Here is a 22,423-nt window from a genome sequence, read left to right as displayed (position 1 = left end):
TTAATTGTGTTATTACTGCACCATGAAGGAAAACGGCCTAAGATTCACTACTTTGTCAAAAACCATTTTCAGCTTAAATTAACAGAACCAGATAGAGTCGGTCAGACAGAAAGGAATAATTTTCAGGGGAAAATTACTTCTCTGCCACAGGTCTGGAATTAATTTTTATTCAAGTTGAGTTGCAAATCAAGCCCAAAGTTTCTTTCCAGAAAATTTGTAAAGGAAGAACACATTTAGGTATGTATATTTTCAAACCAAATTCTGAATAGTAATTCATACAAGAATTATCTCCCACAAATTCAGGTCCACCAGATGACCTTACTAGCTAGATATTTATTAAGTGATTGTGTTTTAAATAATTTGCAGTGTCTGTATACAAACTATCAATACATTCCCAAGCCTTTTCTAACTGCTTTCCTTTTTTACAAAGATTCTCCAGGTGAATCTTTAACAGGAGACTTTGCTTTTTGGCTTTGGCTTCAACAACTGCTGCTTAATAAACCATTTCATAATGGAAATTAAAATGTAAAAGCTTTAGTAGTGCTACAGTAAACTGCATAAAATTCAGCAGACAAAAAAAAAAAAGTAAGTATCAGAAAGTCAAACAAAAACAAATCTGTGTTGGTCTGCTGGATCATCCAAAATTCCTGACTAATGCCTGCACTAAGATTTCTGTCAAACTCCCACTGAAGACAGCAGAGGGAAGGAGGTAGAGGATGGAAGGGTGATAATATTTGCCTTCTCCAAAGAGAAATTTTGTAGAGTTTGCAGAAAATTGGAGTACCATGTCACTGACCCAGGCCTCATGCACCTGTCCCTTAAAAGTCTGATGAGCTGCATATTTTGCTGAAAAAAAAAATGACGCCCCCACATAACATTTCTCTCCTTCACAAAAATACATAATTTTAAAAACTGAAATTATTTTTCACACAAAATACCTGTCTTTCACCAGGAATTGCCTGTAATCCTTGTGGGCAGGCTTGATAACCACACCCTTACAGGAGCTCAAAGAATCTTCTTCTGACCCAAATCCATTATAAGGAGGAGGAATTTTTTCTGGTTTTGCAGGTGGTGGCGTCTTATACTGAATTGGGGTGAAATCCACTGCAGCAAAGAGAGCAAGACTTATTTGTTACTGCTGTGATGAAGGCATTTTACCAAGGATTTATACTTCCAATATCAACAGTTATTAGCCTACTTCTGTAACAGACCACAGATCAAAGTCAAACCAGGATCCCTCCTACAGTTACAGGGTAGAAAAAATTCCATAGAGCCAACAGCAAAATTATTTCTTCAAGGGTTTCAGGATTTTATCTATACTCTTAAAATGTTTGAAAAATATTATTAAAATACAGAGGCAAAAGTAAAGACAAATACAGTTTCAAAATGAGATAAAATAGTAAATTAAAAATTCTAAATTATTTTTTCAGTTTCATTCTTTGAGACAACATGATTAAGTAAGCAACTGTCTTATGAGTTTCTTGCCCTGTACTTTTGGTCAGAGGAAAAAATACATAAATAAAATTTTATTCACTACTTAAAACATGCATATATTAAAAGAGTCCTTGGTACACTAAGGCAAATAACTTCAGCCCACAACTCACTATATCCAGAGTTTTGGGAAGCTTTGTTTTTTCCTCATTTTCCCCAGACTCAAGTCTTGTCTTGCAGTGATCAGTGGTCCTGACTATCCCAGGGACACAGCGGGAGCTGTCCTGACTGAGCAGAGGCACATCTGGTCAGGGACCTGCACTCAATTCCCACAGAGGTAGCTCCCAAAAGTGCTGCTTCCCTGATTCTCATTACTCCTCTCTTGGTGAAACCCTTGTCCCATTTGGCCCCTTGTTGCACCCCTGCACTGCCCTTCTGCTGCAGGACAGCTTCCAGTGTGTTCACATAAAACTTACCAGAGGAGATCAGTCTGCTTAAATGAGGCAGAAGAGATCTGCTGCTTAAATGAGGCTCATGGAAAATGGAAAGGGAGAGAGGAAAATAAGGAGCGCGTATATTGGAGAAAGCAAATGGGCAGATCTGCGGTAAAAGAAGACAAGAGCCACAGGAGCACAGGATAACTCAGGTTGGACAGGACCTCGGGAGGTCTGCTCAGCACAGCGTCTGCCTCAGGTCAGAGGAATATCAGAGATAGGAAAACAGTGTATAAAAGTGGATCCCATTAAATAAAGGGTTTTTGCCTTTAAACTTAACTTTTCTATCCAGAACTGAAGAGAGATGGATAACCTAAACTTGTAGCATGGGTTTCAGTGCAAAGAGAGGAGGGTGACAAAACTGCTGTCACTTTGAACACTGAACTGGTTTGTGATTAAAATGTTTTAAACATGGCTATATCAGAAGATCAAAGCACAACACTCCTAAAATCTGACTTGCCTAACAGCAGTGTGAGTTGAAAAATAAAGCAAGCATTCAGGTGTCAGAGTTTTTCTTCAGCCTAAAAACAATGAGTTCTCCTTTAGCCTTTACCTCTCAGAAGAATATGGTCTGACTAAAAAAACTGATACTTTCACCTGAATCAGTCAAAAAGGGTTTTGCAAAACCACACCAACATTCTTCTCCATAAAAACTACATGTGCCCTTTCTGGGACTCAGAAGCAAAAAGGCCAAGCCCAAAGAAAGACCATTCAGAAATCCTCAAAGTAATTTTTACCATGAAAGTGTATGTATGTGTACACATGCACTAAAATCACAGACTCATAGGATCATAGAAGGGTTTGGTCTGGAAGGGACCTTAAAGATCACCTCATTTCAACCCCCCTGTCATGGGCAGGGATACCTTCCACTAGACCAAGTTGCTCAGAGCTCCATCCAGCCTGCCCTTGAATAACTCCAGGAATCACAGAATCAATTAGATCATCTGAGAACATCAAGTCCAACCTATGACCAAACACCTTGTCAATCAGACCATGGCACTGAATGCCATGTCCCGACTTTCCTTAAAAAGTTGGTGGTGACTCCACTGCCTCCCTGGGCAGCTTATTCCCATATGTAATCAACCTTTCTGTGAAGAATGTCTTCCTAAAGTCCAACCTAAACCTCCCCTGGAGCAGCTTAAACTGTGTCCTCTCAACCTGGCACTGGTTGCCTGGGAGAAGAGCCCGAGCCCCACCTGGCTCCAACCTCCTTTCAGGGAATTGTAGGGAGTGATAAGATCACCCCAGAGCCTCCAGGCTGAACACCCCCATCTCCCTCAGTCACTCCTCATAGGATTGTGCTCCAGACCCTTCCCCAGCTCTGCTGCCCTTCTCTGGACCTGCTCTGGATGCGGCACCTGAGATTTCTGAGGACAATCTGTTCCAGTGCCTCACCAACCTCACAGCACAGAACTTCCTCTTAATACCTTAGCACACTCTTTCAGCGTGAAGCCGTTCCCCTTGTCCTGTCACTCCAGGCCCTTGTATAGCCTCTCTCTATTTTTCTTGTCTGTTCTCTTCAGGTACTGGAAGGCCACATTTAGGTCATCCCAAAGCGTTCTGAACTGTCTAATTCTCCAAGCCATTGCCCATAGGAGAGGTGCCAATCAGCTTGGTGCCTCCTCTAGACTCTCTCCAACAGGTCCATGTCCTGGGACCCCAGGGCTGCATTCAGCACTGCAGGTAGGGTCTCAGAAAGTGGAGCGGAGAGGCAGAATCCTCCCTTCACCTGCCGCCCAGTGCTTTGGATACAGCCCAGCACACCCCTGACCTCTTTGCTGAGAGGGCACATGGCCAGGGCATGTCCAGCCCCTCATCCCCCAGCACTCCCAAGTCCTTCTCTGCCTGGATACTCTGGATCTGCCCATCCTGCAGCCTGGATTGGTACTAGGGACTGCCTTAGCCCAGGTGCAGCACCTTGAACTTGCTCTGATTAAATCTCATGAGATACCTGTTAAACTCCATGTGATCCCCTATTTTCTAAGCACTGTTTGTGACCAAAACACCACATTTGCACAGCTCCACAGCGTGTGCTAGATACAGGCAATTCCTGGTACCTTAAACAGGGAGCCTGTAAATCTGCATAGACGGAGCGGGGAAGAAAACCCCGATGCCTACAGGTGCTGATCACCGCAGGTAGCACACAGGATCCCCCGGCGAGATTCCCGGTGTATTCTCCGCTGGATTCCTGGCTGGATTCCCATTGAATTCCCGACTGGATTCCCGCTGGATTCCCCGCTGGATTCCCATTGAATTCCCGCTGGATTCCCCGCTGGATTCCTGGCTGGATTCCCATTGAATTCCCGCTGGATTCCCCGCTGGATTCCTGGCTGGATTCCCATTGAATTCCCGCTGGATTCCCCGCTGGATTCCCATTGAATTCCCGCTGGATTCCCCGCTGGATTCCCATTGAATTCCCGCTGGATTCCCCGCTGGATTCCCGAGTCCCGCACCGGGAGCGGCGCCGGGAGCGGCGGCTCCGCGCTCCCACAGCGCCACCCGGTGGCGGCGCGGCGGAGGCGGCGGGGGCTGATGCTGCTCCTCCTGCTCCTCCAGCCGAGCGCTCCTTTTCAATCAGGATCGTGGAACAGCGGATTTTGGCAGACACAAGCCCCGCCTCTCTGCTCAGGTGTCACAGGTCCTGCCAGAAGCGCTCGGGGCACCTGCGTGGGACCCTGGCCCCAGAGGACAAGAAGCTCCGTGTTTACATGCGGGTCACAGTCTGCACATTCACACCCACGCATAAGGCATTCATTAAGAGAAGCTAAAGCATTTCCCCTTTTGTGAACTTTAGCACATGTGGATGAAAATTAGATTTATAAGCTAGAAGGAAATTGTAAATTAAGAGGAATAATGTTTTATCCCTGGAGGATACGTTGAATACCTCTCAAGTGAAGCTTGGAATAAGTGAAATCCAAAGGGAAGTTCAGCCCTTTGATTCCCATCCCTGAAGTAAAACAAACTTGTGTCAGAGAATCATAGAATCACTAATTTTAGAAAAGACCTCTGAGATCATCAATTCCAAACATTAACCCAGCACCATCAGGTCTACAACTAAGCCATGTCCCCAAGTGCCACATCCACACATTTTTTGAACACTTCCAGAGATGGTGACTCCACTCCACTACTTCCCTGGACAGTCTGCTCTACCTTGACAACCCTTTCAGTCATTAAATGGTTCCTAATATCCAGTATTAACCCCCTCTGAGGTTGTTTCATCTTGTCTTGTTACCTGAGACAAGAGACTGACCCTCACCTGTCTAGATTCACTAAAAAGAAAAATATAACCATCCAGCCTTGGTTCACCTATATTTTCCAGGATTTTAAAGGATTGTATATTCATATTCTCTCCTGTGAATGAGGAAATTCAGAAAGAAATTGCCATGGAGAAATACAGGTTACAAAACTAATCAAAAACTCATTTCGGGAACTTGTGAAGAGCCAGCTACCCAAGCTCAAAACTCATTTCATCTTTACTCTGCCACACAGCATTAGAGCAGAATCAGACAGCTGGCTGATACAAAATGCACTCTTCTCAAGGTGATCATTGGTGTTTTAGAAAATTACCTCTGTCCAGTCTAGAAAAGGAATCAATTCCCACTTCTTCCAGGCTGTAACATTTTCAGTGTAAATTTACAGTGGGTAAAGTGAAAGTCTGGGATTACAAGTTTCTACTTCCAGAAAGAATAGCACAGGTATTTTTGGCATGTATTTTTTCATCCCTTGTTACTGCAGTACCTTGGGGGGTTATTTCACCCCGTTTATCAAACATGGACCACATACTTGTAGATTTCTCAGGACTTCAAAACCTGAGCAAGATTGGAACAAGCACCAGGAACACCAAGAAACAGAACAGCTCCAGCCACATCTTTAGCATATAAACAATTTGAAGACATCAAAGCCTTCTTAGTAAGAAAAACTAAATTCCTCACAAATAATTTTTTGATAGAGAGGCAGCATTAAACCAGCTTGAATGAGCTTGTCAGCTTTCAATTTCAATATACATTCTAAGATTTTGACATAGAGTGTGAGATTACCTTCTGCCCTCATTGAAGAACTGCAGGAAAACTCTCATGTGCTAGATAAGACCATATTTCAAGGAAGAGCCAAGTTCTACATACTTTGGATTAGAATGATAACTATACTGAATATCTGGGTTTAGAAACAGGAAAGAAATTCTACCTTCAGAGGAAGAGGACAGGCACCTCTGAGCATTAAATCCAGGAACAGGAAGGAGAAATCCCACTAGACTTGGACAATATAAAGAGGTGGCGATAACCTGGGGAGAGGGCAGTTAGCATAGCGTTCTCTATACATCAGAGAAAATGTATGACAAACAGCTGAGACCTTCTAGTGATAGTCTGCTTCACAACTGAGGTAAGAAGTAAAATAAGAAGGCAAAAAAAAAGCATGTCCACGACTTTACATGCAGGAATAAAGAAAACCTAGTGATCACAGAACTGTCCATGCAGCTGAAACATGACAGTGTTTACCTTGATTCAAAGAAAATTTCCATTTACAGTCTTACTTCTTAATGATTATTACAGTTACCTGGGCAAAAAAAGGAATCTATATATGCACAAGTAAATGTAGAAGCTGCTGCTCAGTCTCCACCACGTGTAGTGGAGAGGTTAAACACCAGAGACACTGACCTCTGAGGAGCCTAGTGAAAATTGGCAGCAGGCTTTAGTGCCCCGCTGAGGGGAAAGCAAGGAGTCAGCTGTTATCCCCATTATCCAGGAGCAGCTGCCTGGCCAACAGCACACAGCCCTGCCCCGGCAGCAGGTCAAGGCTGGAGCCTGAGAAATGAGGGGGTGGGAGGGGTGGAGAGCCGGCACAGCGCAGGGATTGCAGGGTGCTCTGAAAAGCCTCAGCAGCCAGGCTTGGGAGGTGCTGGGACAGGGAAGAAAACGCTGTAGGAAACCAGATTTTCCCGGTTTTGTTCCATCTTGAGTAATCTGTTATTTAAGAAAGAATACTTTATGCTCTGTGCTAAGATACTGTATTAAGTGAGAAGTACAAGTATCAGCTTCCCCCCACTGCACATCAGCCTGTTTCCCATTTCAGCAGGGTGACCACAACACTTACATGGCCACAGAGTCTTTTTCTCCTCCTCTGAGGCTGCACTAGCAAGTCTGGACAGGTAACTTCACACATTAATGCATTTTCTCTTGCATTCATAGTACTTCTAGGTAACAGTAATGCCAAGAGCTTCCTACTGAAGAGCATTAGCTACATTCATCAATGGAGAAACTCTGCTTTTCACAAACATATTAAAATAGGCAAACCCCACATTAGAAACATATCATGTTCTTCAAGAGAAATCTAAACTACTCTTCATTCTCCTAAAAGGCAAGTTCTGTGGGCAAGCGACTTGTGCTGAAACTGCAGACTCAAAAATAAATGTCATCTTCTTTAATGGCTCTGGCAGAAGAGTATAAATTGAAGGGGAGTAATATAAAAGCACAATAACAAAACAGCTGGATTGGTGCCATGAGGTGCTGAGTACTGTGCCTTGATGTAAGAACTAATTTATCCACTTGCTTACTCTTGCTCAAGTAAATGGTCTCCCTGGACTGGAACTGCAATTAAGTCCGTTCCAGTTTTAATTGGATGGGAGGGAGTGGAATTCTGAGCACTTTGTGGGACTGAGTCCACTGAGAGTACCTTGTACATCCACAGACACACACAAATGTGTAAATCACTAAGAGTAAAAGGTGAACATTCACTAGTTCTCTCTAAAAGTCTGCTTTTAAGCCAAAAGCTACCCTGGTCTACTGATTCTGCTCCTGGTGCCTTCCAGTTAAAAAGTCATACCTACATTTTTTTTAATCCTTGTGGGGAAAGCAGGAAAGAATTTTACAGCCAAATATGTGAATCCCTTAGCTCTAAGAAAGTATTGTCTGTGAACAAGACAGGTTGCATCAAGATGGATGGTTTTCCATATCAGCCAGAGTCTTTGCCATCATATATCCTTAAAAGTACGTGTAAAACAATTCCCAGTTTCCCAAAGGTCTCAGCTAGAGCACATCTTTGTGTGTTTGGTGTCAATGAGGCAGAGAAACTGGAGAGAGCACTGAGAAAAATTATCACAGATATAAAAGAATGGACTAGGGAGAAAGACTGAAATGTTTTCCCTTAGCAGCAAATGGCCTGGGATGGGGGCAGAGGAGTAAGGTTTTGTATTGGAATAATGTTCAGATGTGTACGAGGTTATTAAAAGAGAATACTGAGCAGTTGTTCCCCAAGTCCAACAGAGATAAGAGAAAAAATTTACTCTCTCAGTTTACACAAACCAGCTTCAGATTAGTTTTTAAGCAGCATTTTTAACAATGAGGTTAGGACAAGATACTTCAGGAGGTAAAGAAATCTTTACTGCAGAACAGGAACAGACTAGACCACCTACAGTTTTCTAGAATTCTGCACATCAGCAACTTCTAAATTCCCCTAACTTGCAAACCACCTAATTTTTAGCATCCAGAGACATAAGCAGTAATTACTGAACCTGCATTAGAGGAGGGGAAGGGCCTTTGCATTTGTGTGTCACTTGGTTGCTTGATCCAGGATGGTCAACTGCATTTCATTTATTGCCTGCCCTGAATAAGAAATCCCCATTCTCTGCTCGGGATAATTTGCTCAGACAGAGGATATTGCTGCCAAAAAACAGCAGTGGTTTTGGCCGAAGAAATTTCCAGAGCAGAACCCCCTATTTTGCATCTCTAGAGTTAAATTTGCTATTATTACAGGTAATACCATGGTTATTGAATATGGCTTCCTCACACACTGGCAAGATCAGGTTTACTTTGGTACAGACATGCCAAGGTATTATTGAAAAAGTCCTAATGAGAAATAATATGCCAAATAATAAATCTAGTGTTTGAATGGCAATGCTACACCATTTAATTCCCCCAGTGCAGCACACAAGCTCTGATACACACACATCTATCTGATCACAAGGTAACAGAAATAGCCTGCTCAGGTGTTTTATTTCACAGTGGCAGGGAAAGGCCATAGTAGGATTCTTCCAACCATCTCTGAATAGCCAGATGCTCAGCTATATTTATTGAATTAATAAACTGACAGAAAATAACTAAGTCATTTTTGCGGGAAGATGTCCATGATGAAACCATTAGCAAGTTTGACTGGGGACATTCAAAGACAGATAAATGAAAACCCCTATTGTTATCCATTTCCAAAATGCTTTTCCATAATGGACATAGTTGCTAAATCTTTCCAGAATTTAGTACTGAAACTTCACAAGATACACATTCTAATAGTCCAGAATACACAAAACTGCATTTTAAAAACCAGTGATGTGATAGACTAAAACTGTCGTGTCAGAAAATCTTACTATGTGAGGATTCTGACATCCATATAAAATGAAATATAAGGGGGAATAATTTAGCTCATTCTACTTACCCACTTCCTACATGCTCTTTATTATTTTCTGACTGCAAACACAGCTATTGGAAGGGGAGGAGGAAGAACGAGAAATGCCAGTCTATCCGTATTTTGCCACTGTAGTTTTCAAATAGAGGCATTAGGAGCAGAACACATACGTTATATGCTAATTTTCAAGGGAGCAATGTATAAGAAAGCCCTTCTGGATTACCTGCAAAATTACTGCTTTGCTGCTAACAGCCTACAACAGATTGTTATTGCTAAAGGTTTTTAATGAACATGTTTTGTCAGTAATAAAATTTGAAGACAGCTCTGCTAAATTCGGAAGTATAAAAATGCTCATAAGGAAAGGATAATGATCACTACTTACCAATTCCATACTTTTTCCTGTAATGTTCTTTAGTGAATTCATCACAATCACAGAGTAATATTTGCCTTCCCCAAACATTAATTACTGCCCCTATTTTCAAGTCACTGTCTTTGTAAAATTCCCGATGCACTGCTCCTGTCTAACAAAAGAAGGAACATTTATACACCAATTCCATAAATCTCAGAATCACACAACCTTTGTTAAAACCCAGGTCATTTAGTGTGTGTGATTTAACACATAACCTTCGAAGTCCATTGGCAAGTATATTTCACCCCATGTTAAACTCCTTCACTTTTACAAATGTGGGATTTACATACAGTAAATCTCAGTAGTTCTCATTTGAGCTACTCTCCAGTGGCAACACCGCTTCATAAATAACTCTCTTTGTAGCAGAGGATAACAACCACAGAAATTACAAAAAACTATGATAAAGATATTCAACAGCTGGAGGCACTCAATAATTTCTGACCTGCAGAACATCCCGAATGTAATAGCCTTTGTTTCTTTCTGACTTTCCCAACACATTGAGCAGAGTGTAATTGGTGATGGTGCCTGGATGATATGGAGCAGCAGGAGCATTCTGCAAGGAAAGAGACCAACTCTTCAGAAATATGGGTGACAGTGAAGAAAGAGAACTCTGCTACCTAAGAACCAGCAGGTTTGTTATGCACTGGCTGTTATTGTAGTATTTTCTGGGAGGATTTTTAGCAAATTCTAAGATTCTAGTACTAAACCTAAAAGCCTAAAGTCATATTCCAAAAGCCAGAATGTACATATGCCAGAAGCAGCATTCAGAATCTCACTCTCTCCTGTAAGAAAACAGAAAGCAAAGGTCAGCATACCCAACATACCACATAGTTGTCAACATCTGCTCTAAAGAATATTATTTTGATTGGTAATAATTATAAAAACATGCAAAGAACAATCAGAATTGGTCCTATCCGCTACACAAACACAGGGGATTCAAGTCAGCATGATTCTGTCAGCAAAGATGTGGTTTTGTTTCTATTGTTAGTTTTAAAATAACAGAAGTAATTTATCCCGGTAATATCAAACTTAATATATATTTATGTCACATTTTTTTAAGTTATGAATAAACTGCTGATGCAAGGTAATTAAAACTGGTTACTTTGTCTTACCACCTCTCCTAACCCCTCAACTTTTGATTCCTCTGCTGCCATTATCAAAATTTCCAGGAAAAGGCCAGTCCTTAAAATTGCAACATGCACCTCAGTGATCCAAGGGGTCTGATATCATAGAGTCACTGCTAAACCAGCATCTCAGAACACAAGACTTACAAGGTGAGAAAAGTGTAATATTTTGCTGGTAGGTTTTTATTACAAAATCTCATGTACATCTATGGTATCACAAATAGATTATCAGTGTTAGAAAAAAAGGAGGAAAAGACTCCCAGTATTTTATTCCATCTGTTGGCTGACGTTATTCTATCATCAGGATCTGTCAGGAGTGATACAGAAGTGTATCCAGATCAGTAATTTTATAATCATAACAGGTTACAGAGGATACAAACCCTTTGAAGATTTCTCTAAGTGGAGCCTTTCTCAAGATCAATGCCCAGGAAAGCTTATTGATGGATTCCTATTGATTTTAATTGGCTTTGCTTAATGTCCCAAACCCAGAAACTCCATTTTAAGAAATCACACCAGATTTGTTATGAAGAGGTAATGTTACAGAATACTAAAACTGACTTTTGCAAAGGCTGCAAATGTAAGTCATAGATCAAATCTGAATTCACCTCAGTTTTACATCAGCTTATCAATATTAATTTTCTTGTCTTCCGTTATTGCAGAGTTTTGTTAATACAGTTAACTTAATACATTAATATAGGAGAAAGAAAATCATAAGACATGTCTGTGACTAAATGCTCCTTTTAGTTTAAGCATGACAAGCCTAAAGATATTTTTCCATCACTTATTAATTTACTTCACAAGTATGTGTGCAAAACCTAAATCATGCAATTATGATTAATACTCTGAAAACACTTTCTAAACATCATTACAATCCTAATACAGGATTTTTAAATCAAGGCATTCAATATTTCTTAATTAGTGGAAGAATGTGAAATTTTCATTGCTCACCTTTGGAAGCTTATCTCTTTTGAGGAAATATGGAACTATGTCCCGGCCTGAGTTTAATGGTAAAATTTCTCTTATATCAATAGTATCATCAGACAAATAATAACGAAGAACAAGTTCCCGTGGGTCAGAAAGCTGTGATTCTGGGTCATTCCACACACAAGAAAACCCCAAAACTTGTCCATCAAACTCCAGAAATTGTTTCAAAGTGTCAAAGTGCTCATAAGGGCGCAAAGGATTCGTGCCCGCCAGATGTCTCTAGTAAAGGAGAAATTAAGAGAAATGGGTTTTTAATTATTTACTCCTAAAAACAGGATCACATCTGCTTGGTGCTGTCTAACCTTAGAACATGGGTTTAGGATTTTCAAATGACACCACACCATTATAATACATGAAATACGATTTATGCCATTATCAGAGAAGTATTTACAGGGTTGCTGTGCCCTCAGAAAAAAACATGAAAACTATTTTGGATTGGTTTTAGTCCTTGTTTTTCTTGCAACAAGGTCCTCTAGATCAGAGAATTGTTAAATTATTTACAGTACAGCTCATATTTTCAAGAAACTGCCTGTGGTAATCAGATGACTAGAACGCCAAATAGCATCACTCTTCCTGATTTACTTCCTTAAAAATGATTTCTTACAGATAATGTGGGGTAAAGAATCAATTTATTCTTTTCCCTTTGGCATTTTCTGTCGTTCAACTTTAAAACATAAATTTTTAACTTTTGATTCATGTTACACAGTTGGCAGACATTGGGTATGTTTGTTCTCCTCTCAAAACACACCCATGGGTCTGATAAGGAACAGCAAATGTTCAACTAAAGATGCTTTCCAGCTCATGTGACAAGGTGCTTCCTGCAGTCATGGTTGCTGCAAAACCAGTAGCAGTGGGTTAAACTGGGTCCCAGGACGATGATCCAGTCCAAAGACTGCATTTCTATACTGTTAATTCACATATAAATAGTGACCTGAACAGAGTGTTTTTCATAAGTCAAAATCCACATGACCAAAGTGCATTAAAAGGGACAAGATAATCCTTCTCATCTACAAAATTGCTTCCAAAGAAGAATGGTGACAGACATTGATGAGACAATGTGAGCTGAACTGTCTGAAAAGAAAAAAGTTGACTGTGGACAATTTATATTGTTGTCTAAATTTCTCTTTATTCACTAACACACCTTCTGGCCTTAAAAATCTGAGAAGGAAAAGGCCCTTCAGAGCATCAAATCTTAAAATAAGGAGAGCAGAACCAAGTTATTTACCTTCCCAATGCTTTCCTCCTTCCTCACCCTTGAAGATGCAATTGGCAACAAAACACAGCCACAGAACCAGGTAACACCATCGTCATGCATGGAATACCACCTCCAAAAATACAGGAGGAATTTCTTCATGGAAAGGGTTCTTAAGCATTGGAAGGAGATGCCCAAGGAAGTGGTGGAGGCCCCATCCCTGGAGATGTTCAAGGAACACCTGGATGTGATACTCAGTGCTCTGGTCTCGGTGACAAGGTGGGGATTGGTCACAGGTTGGACTTGATGATCTCAGAGGTCTTTTCTAACCTAAATGGTTCTGTAATTCTGTGAAATATGCATCTAAATGGTTTACTGCACTTTCCACTGGCCTCATTTTCTATCCCATCTCGTTCCTTACCTTCCTTCATACCTTCATTTTCTGACCATGTACTAGAAGTCAAGTGAAAAACAATTTAATTTTGCTCAAACTAGCCCAGAGCAATAAAAAAAATTACCTTCCACAAATTAGGTGATAATTTTTTCACAGAAAAGTGAAAGCATCCAGAATCTGCTAAATTACTTTTCTGGAGTTTCTCAACAACTGACAACATGAAGACATAGATTTTAGTAATTTTTGTCTTCTGAAACTCATTTTTCTCAAATCTTTTTCCCCTCTCCATTCTCTTTAGGGATTGCTATGCCCAATTCTTGAATGTTTTGCTTGTTGTTAAAAAAATTTAAAACATAAGTGGGTTATGCAGTACCATACATAATGTTGACACAGTCTGACAGTATCAAGACAACTCAGCATGTGTTTATATACACAGCTGTTACCTACAGGGGCTGAGTAAGGGAAAAGAAGCCCATGGCCAGGCTGAGTCACCACAACACAGAACCAGATGTATTACAAATGCTGCTTTTCACTGGGGGACTGCACAAACCTGGCAGCATGAATAAAGAGAAACCAACTTGTTGGCCTGAGAGTGCCTCAGAGACATGGAAATTGTCCTACACATCTCAGGCACAGGCACCTTCCATTACTGCTGCTGAGACCAACAGCAGTTTTCTCACTGAGAGCACTGAGGATGCCACAGACACAGGGAGTACTTGCTGCTTTCAGAGGACCAGGCTGGATCTGTCACAACAGGCTGCATATGGTGGGCCAGCAGTCCCAAGAGTCAGGTCAAGTGCCATTTGCACTCATATTAATCAAGAAAAACAGAACTGAAAGAAACTTGTCATTATTCACAACAGAAAACATCACTCCCATTATTATTCCCAGAGGGGGAAAAAAAAATAAAAACAACCAACCAATCCCGCAAAGCGGAATCCACATCGAATCTAGGAGTTGTGAGTGAGACTTCTGGAGGTGTGTGTTTGTGTAGATGTGATCCCATACACTGACAAAAGAGGGAGGCAAATAAAATCTCACAAGTTTTAAAACTGCAGAACACTGGGTTCTGTATGGCAGAAGAATTTGCATTACACACGTAAAGAGCTGCTAAGACATGCTGGAGTAGAGATGAAAGATAACATATGAATAGAAGAAAAGAGTCTGCAGGAAGCCATGGGTGGGTTGGAACTACAATTCCAATTAGATCTTCCTTTAAACACTTTAAAAGTCTTCATTATCATTAGATTAGCTCAAGCAAAATCATAAGTAGAACATGTAAATTACAGTAGAACATGTAATAGGTACACCTTTTTTTCTTTTCAGTTCAATACTGAAAGGCTTATATTATTTTTCCTAATTAATTTGATTCTGTTTTAAAAAGTGTGCGAACACATCAAGAGAAAATTATTTATATAGTACAATGAGCCACATACCAAAATTTTTAAATCCAAGTTTTCTCTTGGCATTTACTATGTTGAAATAGCTACTTTCTATTTGATATTAAAGAAATAATGTATGTAATACATATAACTAATATGCATTCAAATCAAGTTTTATTCGAATCAAGTTTTCACCATTGCTGCCTCTCCTGACCTTTTGCCGCTCTGTGGTGTATGGGTCATCTGGAGGGCTTGCAGGAGGATTTAATCTGATTCCTATCTTCCTCAGGAAATTTTTTGTGTACAGGTCACAGTCTATAATCTTGTATTTTCGGCCATAAAAGGTTACTTCTGTGTTGATATTGAAATGATACATAGTATAGAACTGATCCTCATGAGGAGGTGGAAGTGGAATCTGCTGCCGTCGAACAATAGTTCCTGTAAAACAGAGTAAATTCATTAAGTGAACAATATTTGCTCTAAGGATCCTGACAGAACTAGGTTTAGAGAAGAAAAACCTGCCTTCGCAGGGAAAAAAGTATGACTTATCAAGGGACATTGAACTGAGCTTCCTTAAGGAGCACATGGAAAGTAGAGCCAAGAGAGGTGAGTTGGGTTGATTGCTGGTCTAAAGCAAAGAATCCATCTCAAAAATGCAGAGCCACAACCTCACAACCCACAGTCTCACAGGAACATTATCCAAAAGAGAAAGAAAGGAGAGGAGAGAGAAGAAAAAAAATAGATATTTTAACTTTGACAAAGGAATCAAATACTTAAATTTTCCTATTCATAGTCTTTAAATGAAAGGACAGTTATCCTGGCAGCATCGACTTTTATTACCTTTTGAAGAGTAAAAGACATTAAAAGACAAGGAAACTGCTATTGGCCTATCAGCTGAAAACTCTCAAATACATTGATGAATTGGGTGATGCTTCAAAAGTACTCACTGCCTGTGAGCAAGAGACTGGAGCATCTTTTAAATGAGGAAAGGTTGAGAGAGATGGGTCTGTTCAGTCTGGAACAGAGATGACTCGAGGTGGGGAAAATGTATCAAAGTTTACAGATACCGTATGGGAGGGAATGAAAAAGATGGAGCCAGGCTCTTCTCCATGGTGCCCATTGGCAGGATGACAGCAAATTAAAAGATACAAAATTCTAGCAGAGCACACAAACCCACCTTTTTACTGTGAGGATGATCAAATACTGGAACAGGCTCTCTAAAAGGGTTGCAAAGTCTCCATACTCAGAGAAACCCAAAAGGACATGGCCCTGGGCATCTGTCTAAAGCTGATTCTGCTTGGAGCAGGGGCATGAACTAGAAAATTTTAAGGTATCTCTTCCAACCTCAGTGATTTAGGGATGCCACAAATATTTCAGAAATAACTTTCAGGAATTTTAGAACCAACTTAAGGGGTCTTGGGGAGAGAGGGGATAAAGGGAGGAAGAGCAGAAGGGAGAAGGATACCTTTCTCCCTTTGGTGTTTGAAGGGCCTGTGTGCTTTGGTGTTTCAAGGGTTTTGTTCCTAGGTTAGTCCATGGAAATTCTTTATTGTTCACTTTATTTCCCTATAGACTAATTTGTATGAAATACCTCTCTTTACTACATTATCAGAGTTGTTTGTTAAGTTCTCATTTGTACAATGAAAACATATCCTTAATTTTTCAGGGGAATAAAGCAACAAAGCAGATTTACTTTATGTTCCCATTTAAATAATTATTTAAGACCCATTCATCATTCTGATGTTTCACATGTACTAAATCCAACATTCTGGTTACTGACCTTTGACTGTAAAATAAACTTGAACCTCTATCTGCTTAAGCATATTATCTACCTATTTAGCATGTATCTCCATGAAAGGTGTTAGAAAATGTGGGATGTAGCACATTTTAATGGGATGTAAAACTGCATTGCATTAGCTTTAACAAAACCATATATTTTAAAATACTTTACCTGATTTTGGCTAATTCTTAGGTCAATCAACAGATAATGGGGTAAGTCAGAGCATGCAAATCTTGTTGAATCATCACTCTAACTAAAATATAATGGTTGATGATTTTCCAATATGAGGTGTTTTCAGAGATTATATTCACTTCAGGTTTGGTGAATCAGCCTCAGCTTGTTTTTCATATCACTTTTAAAGGTGAAACACACATACCCATTCTGTTCTGAGGGAGAAGAATTTCTTTCCTGATGGAAAATGTCTTGTAACGATATTATCTGTAGCAATCCTTTGCTTTTATTAGGTATCACTGTACCTGATGTACACATGTAGAGGGTACATTTCATAATGTTGAATTTGAAATTTAATAAAACCTGATCAGTTGGGGTTAGGTCTCATCATTTTAAAATTGTTCTTGCTTCTAGAAAATAATATATTTTGTCTAGAAATTTGTTGCAAGGTGTTAAAGGATCATCTGATTGTGCAGTTTTCAGGTTGCTCAGGATGGATTGTTATTCCTGATGGTTCTTTGGTTGTCAGCTTATTGAGCAGGACATTCTACTGCACCACTGAGTGTTGATTTAAATATTTGCATCTGGTCAGACTAAGGCTCTGCTCTACTGTGCTCTTGGAAAGGGATTTGAGGGGTACTGCTTTTCTCTGACAGTGGTGGTGGCACTGAGCTCCCACACCATAATTTGTGGCATATCTTCTTTGCTCTTGGAGTTTTGGATCTCCCAGCAGCTGTTTAAGGAGATCTCACTAGTAGTGAAGGCCTTTTGACAACAAAGCTGGGCAGAAAATGATTTGGTGTCTGCTGCTTCTCTTCTCTGCAGAAGATATTAAATGATATCCAGAGTTTCCTCAGCACAGCTCTCTGACTCTGCACAAGCTCAAGAGTGCATTAGAGAGAGGAGAGGAATGAGTAATACCTGGAGTTTGTACATGCTTTGCTTGCACAGAAAGGAGGAGAAGCCACTGCTATTATTCTTGCAACACAAAGAACTAATCCAAATAAACAAGAAGACTTCTTACATTCACTTATTCACCTTTTGAGAACATAGCAAGGTCATGATTTGGCCACCATCAAATATGGCAAAATCACAATTAATTCAAGGCCTTGGGGGAAGCTTAAACTCTTAGATAATCTGTTATATTGGAGGAGCTGATGCAACTTCACTTTCCCACTTGTACTTTCCTCTTCAGCCAGCCAGCCTTGGGAACCCAGCCAGGAGGCAGCTCCACTGTCTTTCTCAGCTGGCTGACCTTGGGGAAACCAGCCAGCTGCTCCACTCTGCTCTGGCTTGCAGGGTCTGGATTGCACTGGAAGCTTCAGTCAACCCCACAGGAACAGAAATGACCTTTTAATAAGACAGTATCAGTCAGCCACAGTCCTGTTAACTGGGAATTATATGTACAAAACACTTGCAACTTCTATATGTAGCCTGGCTGTCTATGGGAGAGGTTTTTTTATACTGAAAGAGTAATTATCATTCTGGCTTTGGAAGAAGCATTTGGAGTTTGTTATGTGCTCAAGTTTACTGTCCTTCTCTCCTTATCTTGACTTGGGCCTTGTGCACTATTATTGTCCTGCTGTTTCTTGCTTTGATTCTGGTTTCTCAAGTTCAAGGTCTCTGCATTCCCTCCTCAGTAAAGATTTCTTCTAATGTTTCTAATATTTGCCAAATAGCAAGGCAGTATCCAAGATTAAATGAAGTTTAAATTTCAGCTATTTAGTAGCAACCTTGTAAGTCCAAATTCATGTCCAAGTACAACAGCCAATTTCATAAAGCAGTTTTTAAAGTCACTGAAACATTTCCCACAGATCATTTACTTCATTACTTTGAGATTTTGATCAATGGTAAAAACACATTTTCATGCTTTTTTTCTCTGAAGCCAATTTGTTTTAGTTTTGTAAAATCATAATTCAATTTAGAAATTCTTCTAACTTCTTTGACCACTGTTCCTTCACCAGATCTTCCTGCAGCCTGTAAGCCTGTCCAAATTTCTTTCCACAAGCAATACAAGAGTACAGTGGGCAACCACTGCATTCCGCCAGTCCCACCATTCCCGGACACCCATTCAGACCACCAAAATCTCATTTGTGGGTTATGGCACAAGCCTTGGTAATCCCATGGCCTTAAGGCACTAACCAGCCAAGATAAGATCTACCCTTGATCTACACTGTCACAGCTCTACCTTCTCTCCAAGAAGCCTCCTGAAAACAGCCATGCCAGCTGTCTGGTTTACATCTTTTTTGACAGAGCAAATATGCAAGTTAAAGTGACCTTCTGCCTTCAACAGTTCAATTCTACTTTATCCATCACTGGTTTTTGCTGTTCCTCCTTTACATAATCCCTTTCCTGGCACTGCAACTCTCCAATCCTTCACACAGACTGAGCCCATCCTGCTCCTGATGTCCTCACACATTCTTCTTCATGCACCTGTGCTCTTTTGTCCAGTGCAGTTTCCCTTTTAGCAACCCAAGCTCTCCTACAGCTGAACTCGCCTCTACAAATCTCTGGAATTTTAATTAACTGAAAAGTTGTATTTCAGCAGATGTGCAGAGAGCAGCATAATGGTCAAGATCCTGAACTTCAGTTCAGTTCAGCTCCTCACCCTGTTTTGACCTTTTCTGTATGATCATGGGTAAGATGTTCATTCCTTTGTGCTTCAGTTTACCAGCTCCACAATGAAGACAGTTACACTCCTGTTGTTCTTGGACTTAAAAATTCCCAGTCAGGATGAAAAAATTTGGACAATGTAAAATAGATAGACACACAGAATTATATTAAAAGAGGAAATGGGACAATTCTTTATTGAAAATTGTAAGATTAGCAGTTAATGATTTAGTATATATTTTTAAGAAATATTGCTTTTGCATGTATTCGACAACAAATATTTAGAGCCTCTAACATGACAACTTTGTCATTGGTCTTCAGTTATGGAGCATGAAGTCAAACTCCAAGTGCATATGAGTAGAGAATCCTTTGATAGGCATCTCCATCATCTCTTTCATTTTACATCATATTAATTTCTAGGACAACAAGAATATTTATGTAGATGTTTATGATAAAATATAGGCCCTGTATCTATGCATCAAGTGTGAAGCCCAAACACATTCTAAATAGTCCTTGGGCCTTTCAATCTACAGTTTTTCTTCCTTCCTAAACACAACCAATACACTGAGCTTCCTTACCAGCCCAGGTACCAGTGACAAATAAATTAAGTGCACTTTGGAGATCCTGGAACATTTATTTTTAATCCATCAGGTAAATATGTTGCATATATATATTTATCCCACATAAAGTACTCAGAAAATCTCACAGAGACTTTCAAAACATCCTTGCATGGAAGACTGAGAAATTTCTTGTTTTCTTCTAGTACTATTCCGTTAATTTTAGGTCCAGTATCAAAGGTGACTCCAACGATCACTAACACAAGATACAACCAAGGAAACATGAGGAAACTGTAGCCTTCCTGTCACCAAAAGAACAGGACTAGACTGCCAGGAACATTATGGCTGAAGAGGCAGCCTGCACAACCCATAGTACAAAGACAATGAAAATAACTCCTTCAAAGGAATCAGCTTTGAATATGCTTTATCCTGCTTTAAAGAATCTGGCTTCCACCTTCTCTCTCAAAGGCATCAGCTCTGACTCTCTGTACTTCCTTTGTCAGTGGACATTTCCTCTAAGCCACAAACCCCAGAAGTAGCTGCTCCCACTCTTGGGGCACACAAGTCAAGGAAAACCTAAACCCGATGATGTCTCCCACATCTTACATATGGGAGCAGGGTGGGGGTAAGGGAAAAAGCCCCAACATGCTTTTCTTCACATGAAAAAGCACTTGCCCAGGTAGGAGTAGGACAAGATTTCATTGCATTCAAAATCAGTCCCTGTTGATGAGCCTACAAAACTTCTGGCACTAACTACTCAACACAGGAACAGCAGCACCTGAAATACTGTTTTTAGAGATTCACAGGCAATTTTATCCCACTCCTAACAGTAATAATGCACATGACACCTTTAAATATTATCTTACTATGTAGACAGAGAAATTGATAACATCTGCTGATCCGGGAAAAGAATAGGGTAGTTAAATGGTTAACTTATTTTTGAAAATTGCTGTGCAAGAATGTATAAAATGTACAAAATATCTTTGGGGACTGGGAGGTGCAGTCATCCCAAGACATCCTGCTTCTCTGGATTACGTCCCTTGAAAACTTTTAATTCTGGCAGTGACCCATGAACACCAAGAAGCAGCAGCTGTGTTCCCCCTCTGCTACAGGATGTTGACCGCTAGATCACATTTTCTTAATATAAACCAAGTCCAATAATACCCCAGTAAATCAGCACAGTAAACCCTCCTCCTGAAGTCCTCAGGCTGGTCCCAGAGCAGGGATGTGACACTGGGGCAAGGCAGCTCCTCAACGTAAAAGGCATCATGGAAGAATTACTGTGCCAAGGGCACTTTAATCATAAAAGAACCAAAAGCCAGAGGCACAGAAGACTCTAGTCTTCAATAAAGGCAGAGACACTGCAGTAGCTCATGAACAATTACAGAGCTGCTGCCAGAGAACTCCCTGTCAGTGCCAAGATGGGAGAAGCCAGGCTCAGGAATGGAGATCTAGAACACAAACTGTCTTTGCAGGACTGACATAACACTGACAAAGATCTTACCATCATACGATTTCAAACTACTATATTAGAGAAAAAATTGTATGTTTGAGTAGGGGAGAGGATTCTGCCTTAGAAAACCCACATCTTGAGAAACTAAGACAACAAAAAAGTTCACATCATGACATGTAACAAGAAAAGACAATTATACCTGTGCATTTACACCCCATTTTAGCTATAAGAACTCACATTATATATCCTTTGGAATGGACCAAGACTGTATTGAAGAGAGATATAAAGGGGAGGAAAAAATGTGCCAATAAAAACAGATACCTTGATTTATGCCACTGTTTTTCACTACAGGCTCAGTCACTTGAATTGTATCATCTTCAGGGTAAAAATATATTTTACAGTGTCTGATTCTATACAGCTCTTGATTTTTGTCAGGCACTTCTTCTTCAAAATAGGCTTCAAAATTCAACACCTATTAAAAACAATAAATAAATATAAAGCAGCAAAATCTCCCAGTGCTTTTGCAAAATATGTCAAATAAACTAGTATAGGTGCTAAGTAACTAAATGTATGGATTTCAGGAGGTAGATTTATTTCTCAGAAATGTAAGAACAGAAATTCACATTAAAGCACATAAATTTAAAATTCTTTGCTTGGCATTTTTATTATCACAACATCTAAGCAGAGATGGAACTCTAAAGTAAAGAAATAAATCAAATACAAAACTATCAGCAGGTTGCTTGGAAAGTCTTCCAAACAAAGCGTTTCTGATAGCACAATGAGCTGCCTAGGTACTGAAGCAAATTTTAGACTGCTATTCTAGGAATTGCTAGAAAATACAGCTCATGATGACAGCAATGGCTTTACCATCAAGGTAAGAGGAAAGAGTTATTTTTAAACAGATCCTACAAGTGTTCAAATGAATGGTACTGAAGACTATCAGAGACAAATTGCATTTTTCAGGAGGCATTTACAGCTGTGTGATATTGGCATTTCAATACTTCCCTGGTTCTGCAGTTCAGTGAGTGGGGAAATCTCAGAGAGCGTACCAAC

At 40.1% G+C, this 22,423-nt stretch overlaps 1 protein-coding gene across 1 annotated transcript in view; it reads right to left on the bottom strand.

Moving 5' to 3' along the window:
- EFHC2 (EF-hand domain containing 2) overlaps positions 1 to 22,423 on the bottom strand; it is a 56,354-nt gene that overhangs the window by 22,273 nt on the left and 11,658 nt on the right. The window contains exons 3-8 of the mRNA XM_068179703.1: positions 21,692 to 21,842; positions 15,014 to 15,237; positions 11,796 to 12,050; positions 10,166 to 10,276; positions 9,697 to 9,835; positions 939 to 1,104 (exon numbers count right to left, since the gene is read on the bottom strand). Coding sequence (XP_068035804.1) covers positions 939 to 1,104; positions 9,697 to 9,835; positions 10,166 to 10,276; positions 11,796 to 12,050; positions 15,014 to 15,237; positions 21,692 to 21,842 — 1,046 coding nt within the window. The remainder of the gene's footprint in view (positions 1 to 938; positions 1,105 to 9,696; positions 9,836 to 10,165; positions 10,277 to 11,795; positions 12,051 to 15,013; positions 15,238 to 21,691; positions 21,843 to 22,423) is intronic.

This window comes from Anomalospiza imberbis, chromosome 2, assembly GCF_031753505.1.
Source record: "Anomalospiza imberbis isolate Cuckoo-Finch-1a 21T00152 chromosome 2, ASM3175350v1, whole genome shotgun sequence".
Classification (NCBI taxonomy): Eukaryota; Metazoa; Chordata; class Aves; order Passeriformes; family Viduidae; genus Anomalospiza; species Anomalospiza imberbis.
The sequence above is the reverse complement of the archived record's forward strand: the minus strand, read 5'-3'. Positions and strand labels throughout refer to the sequence as shown.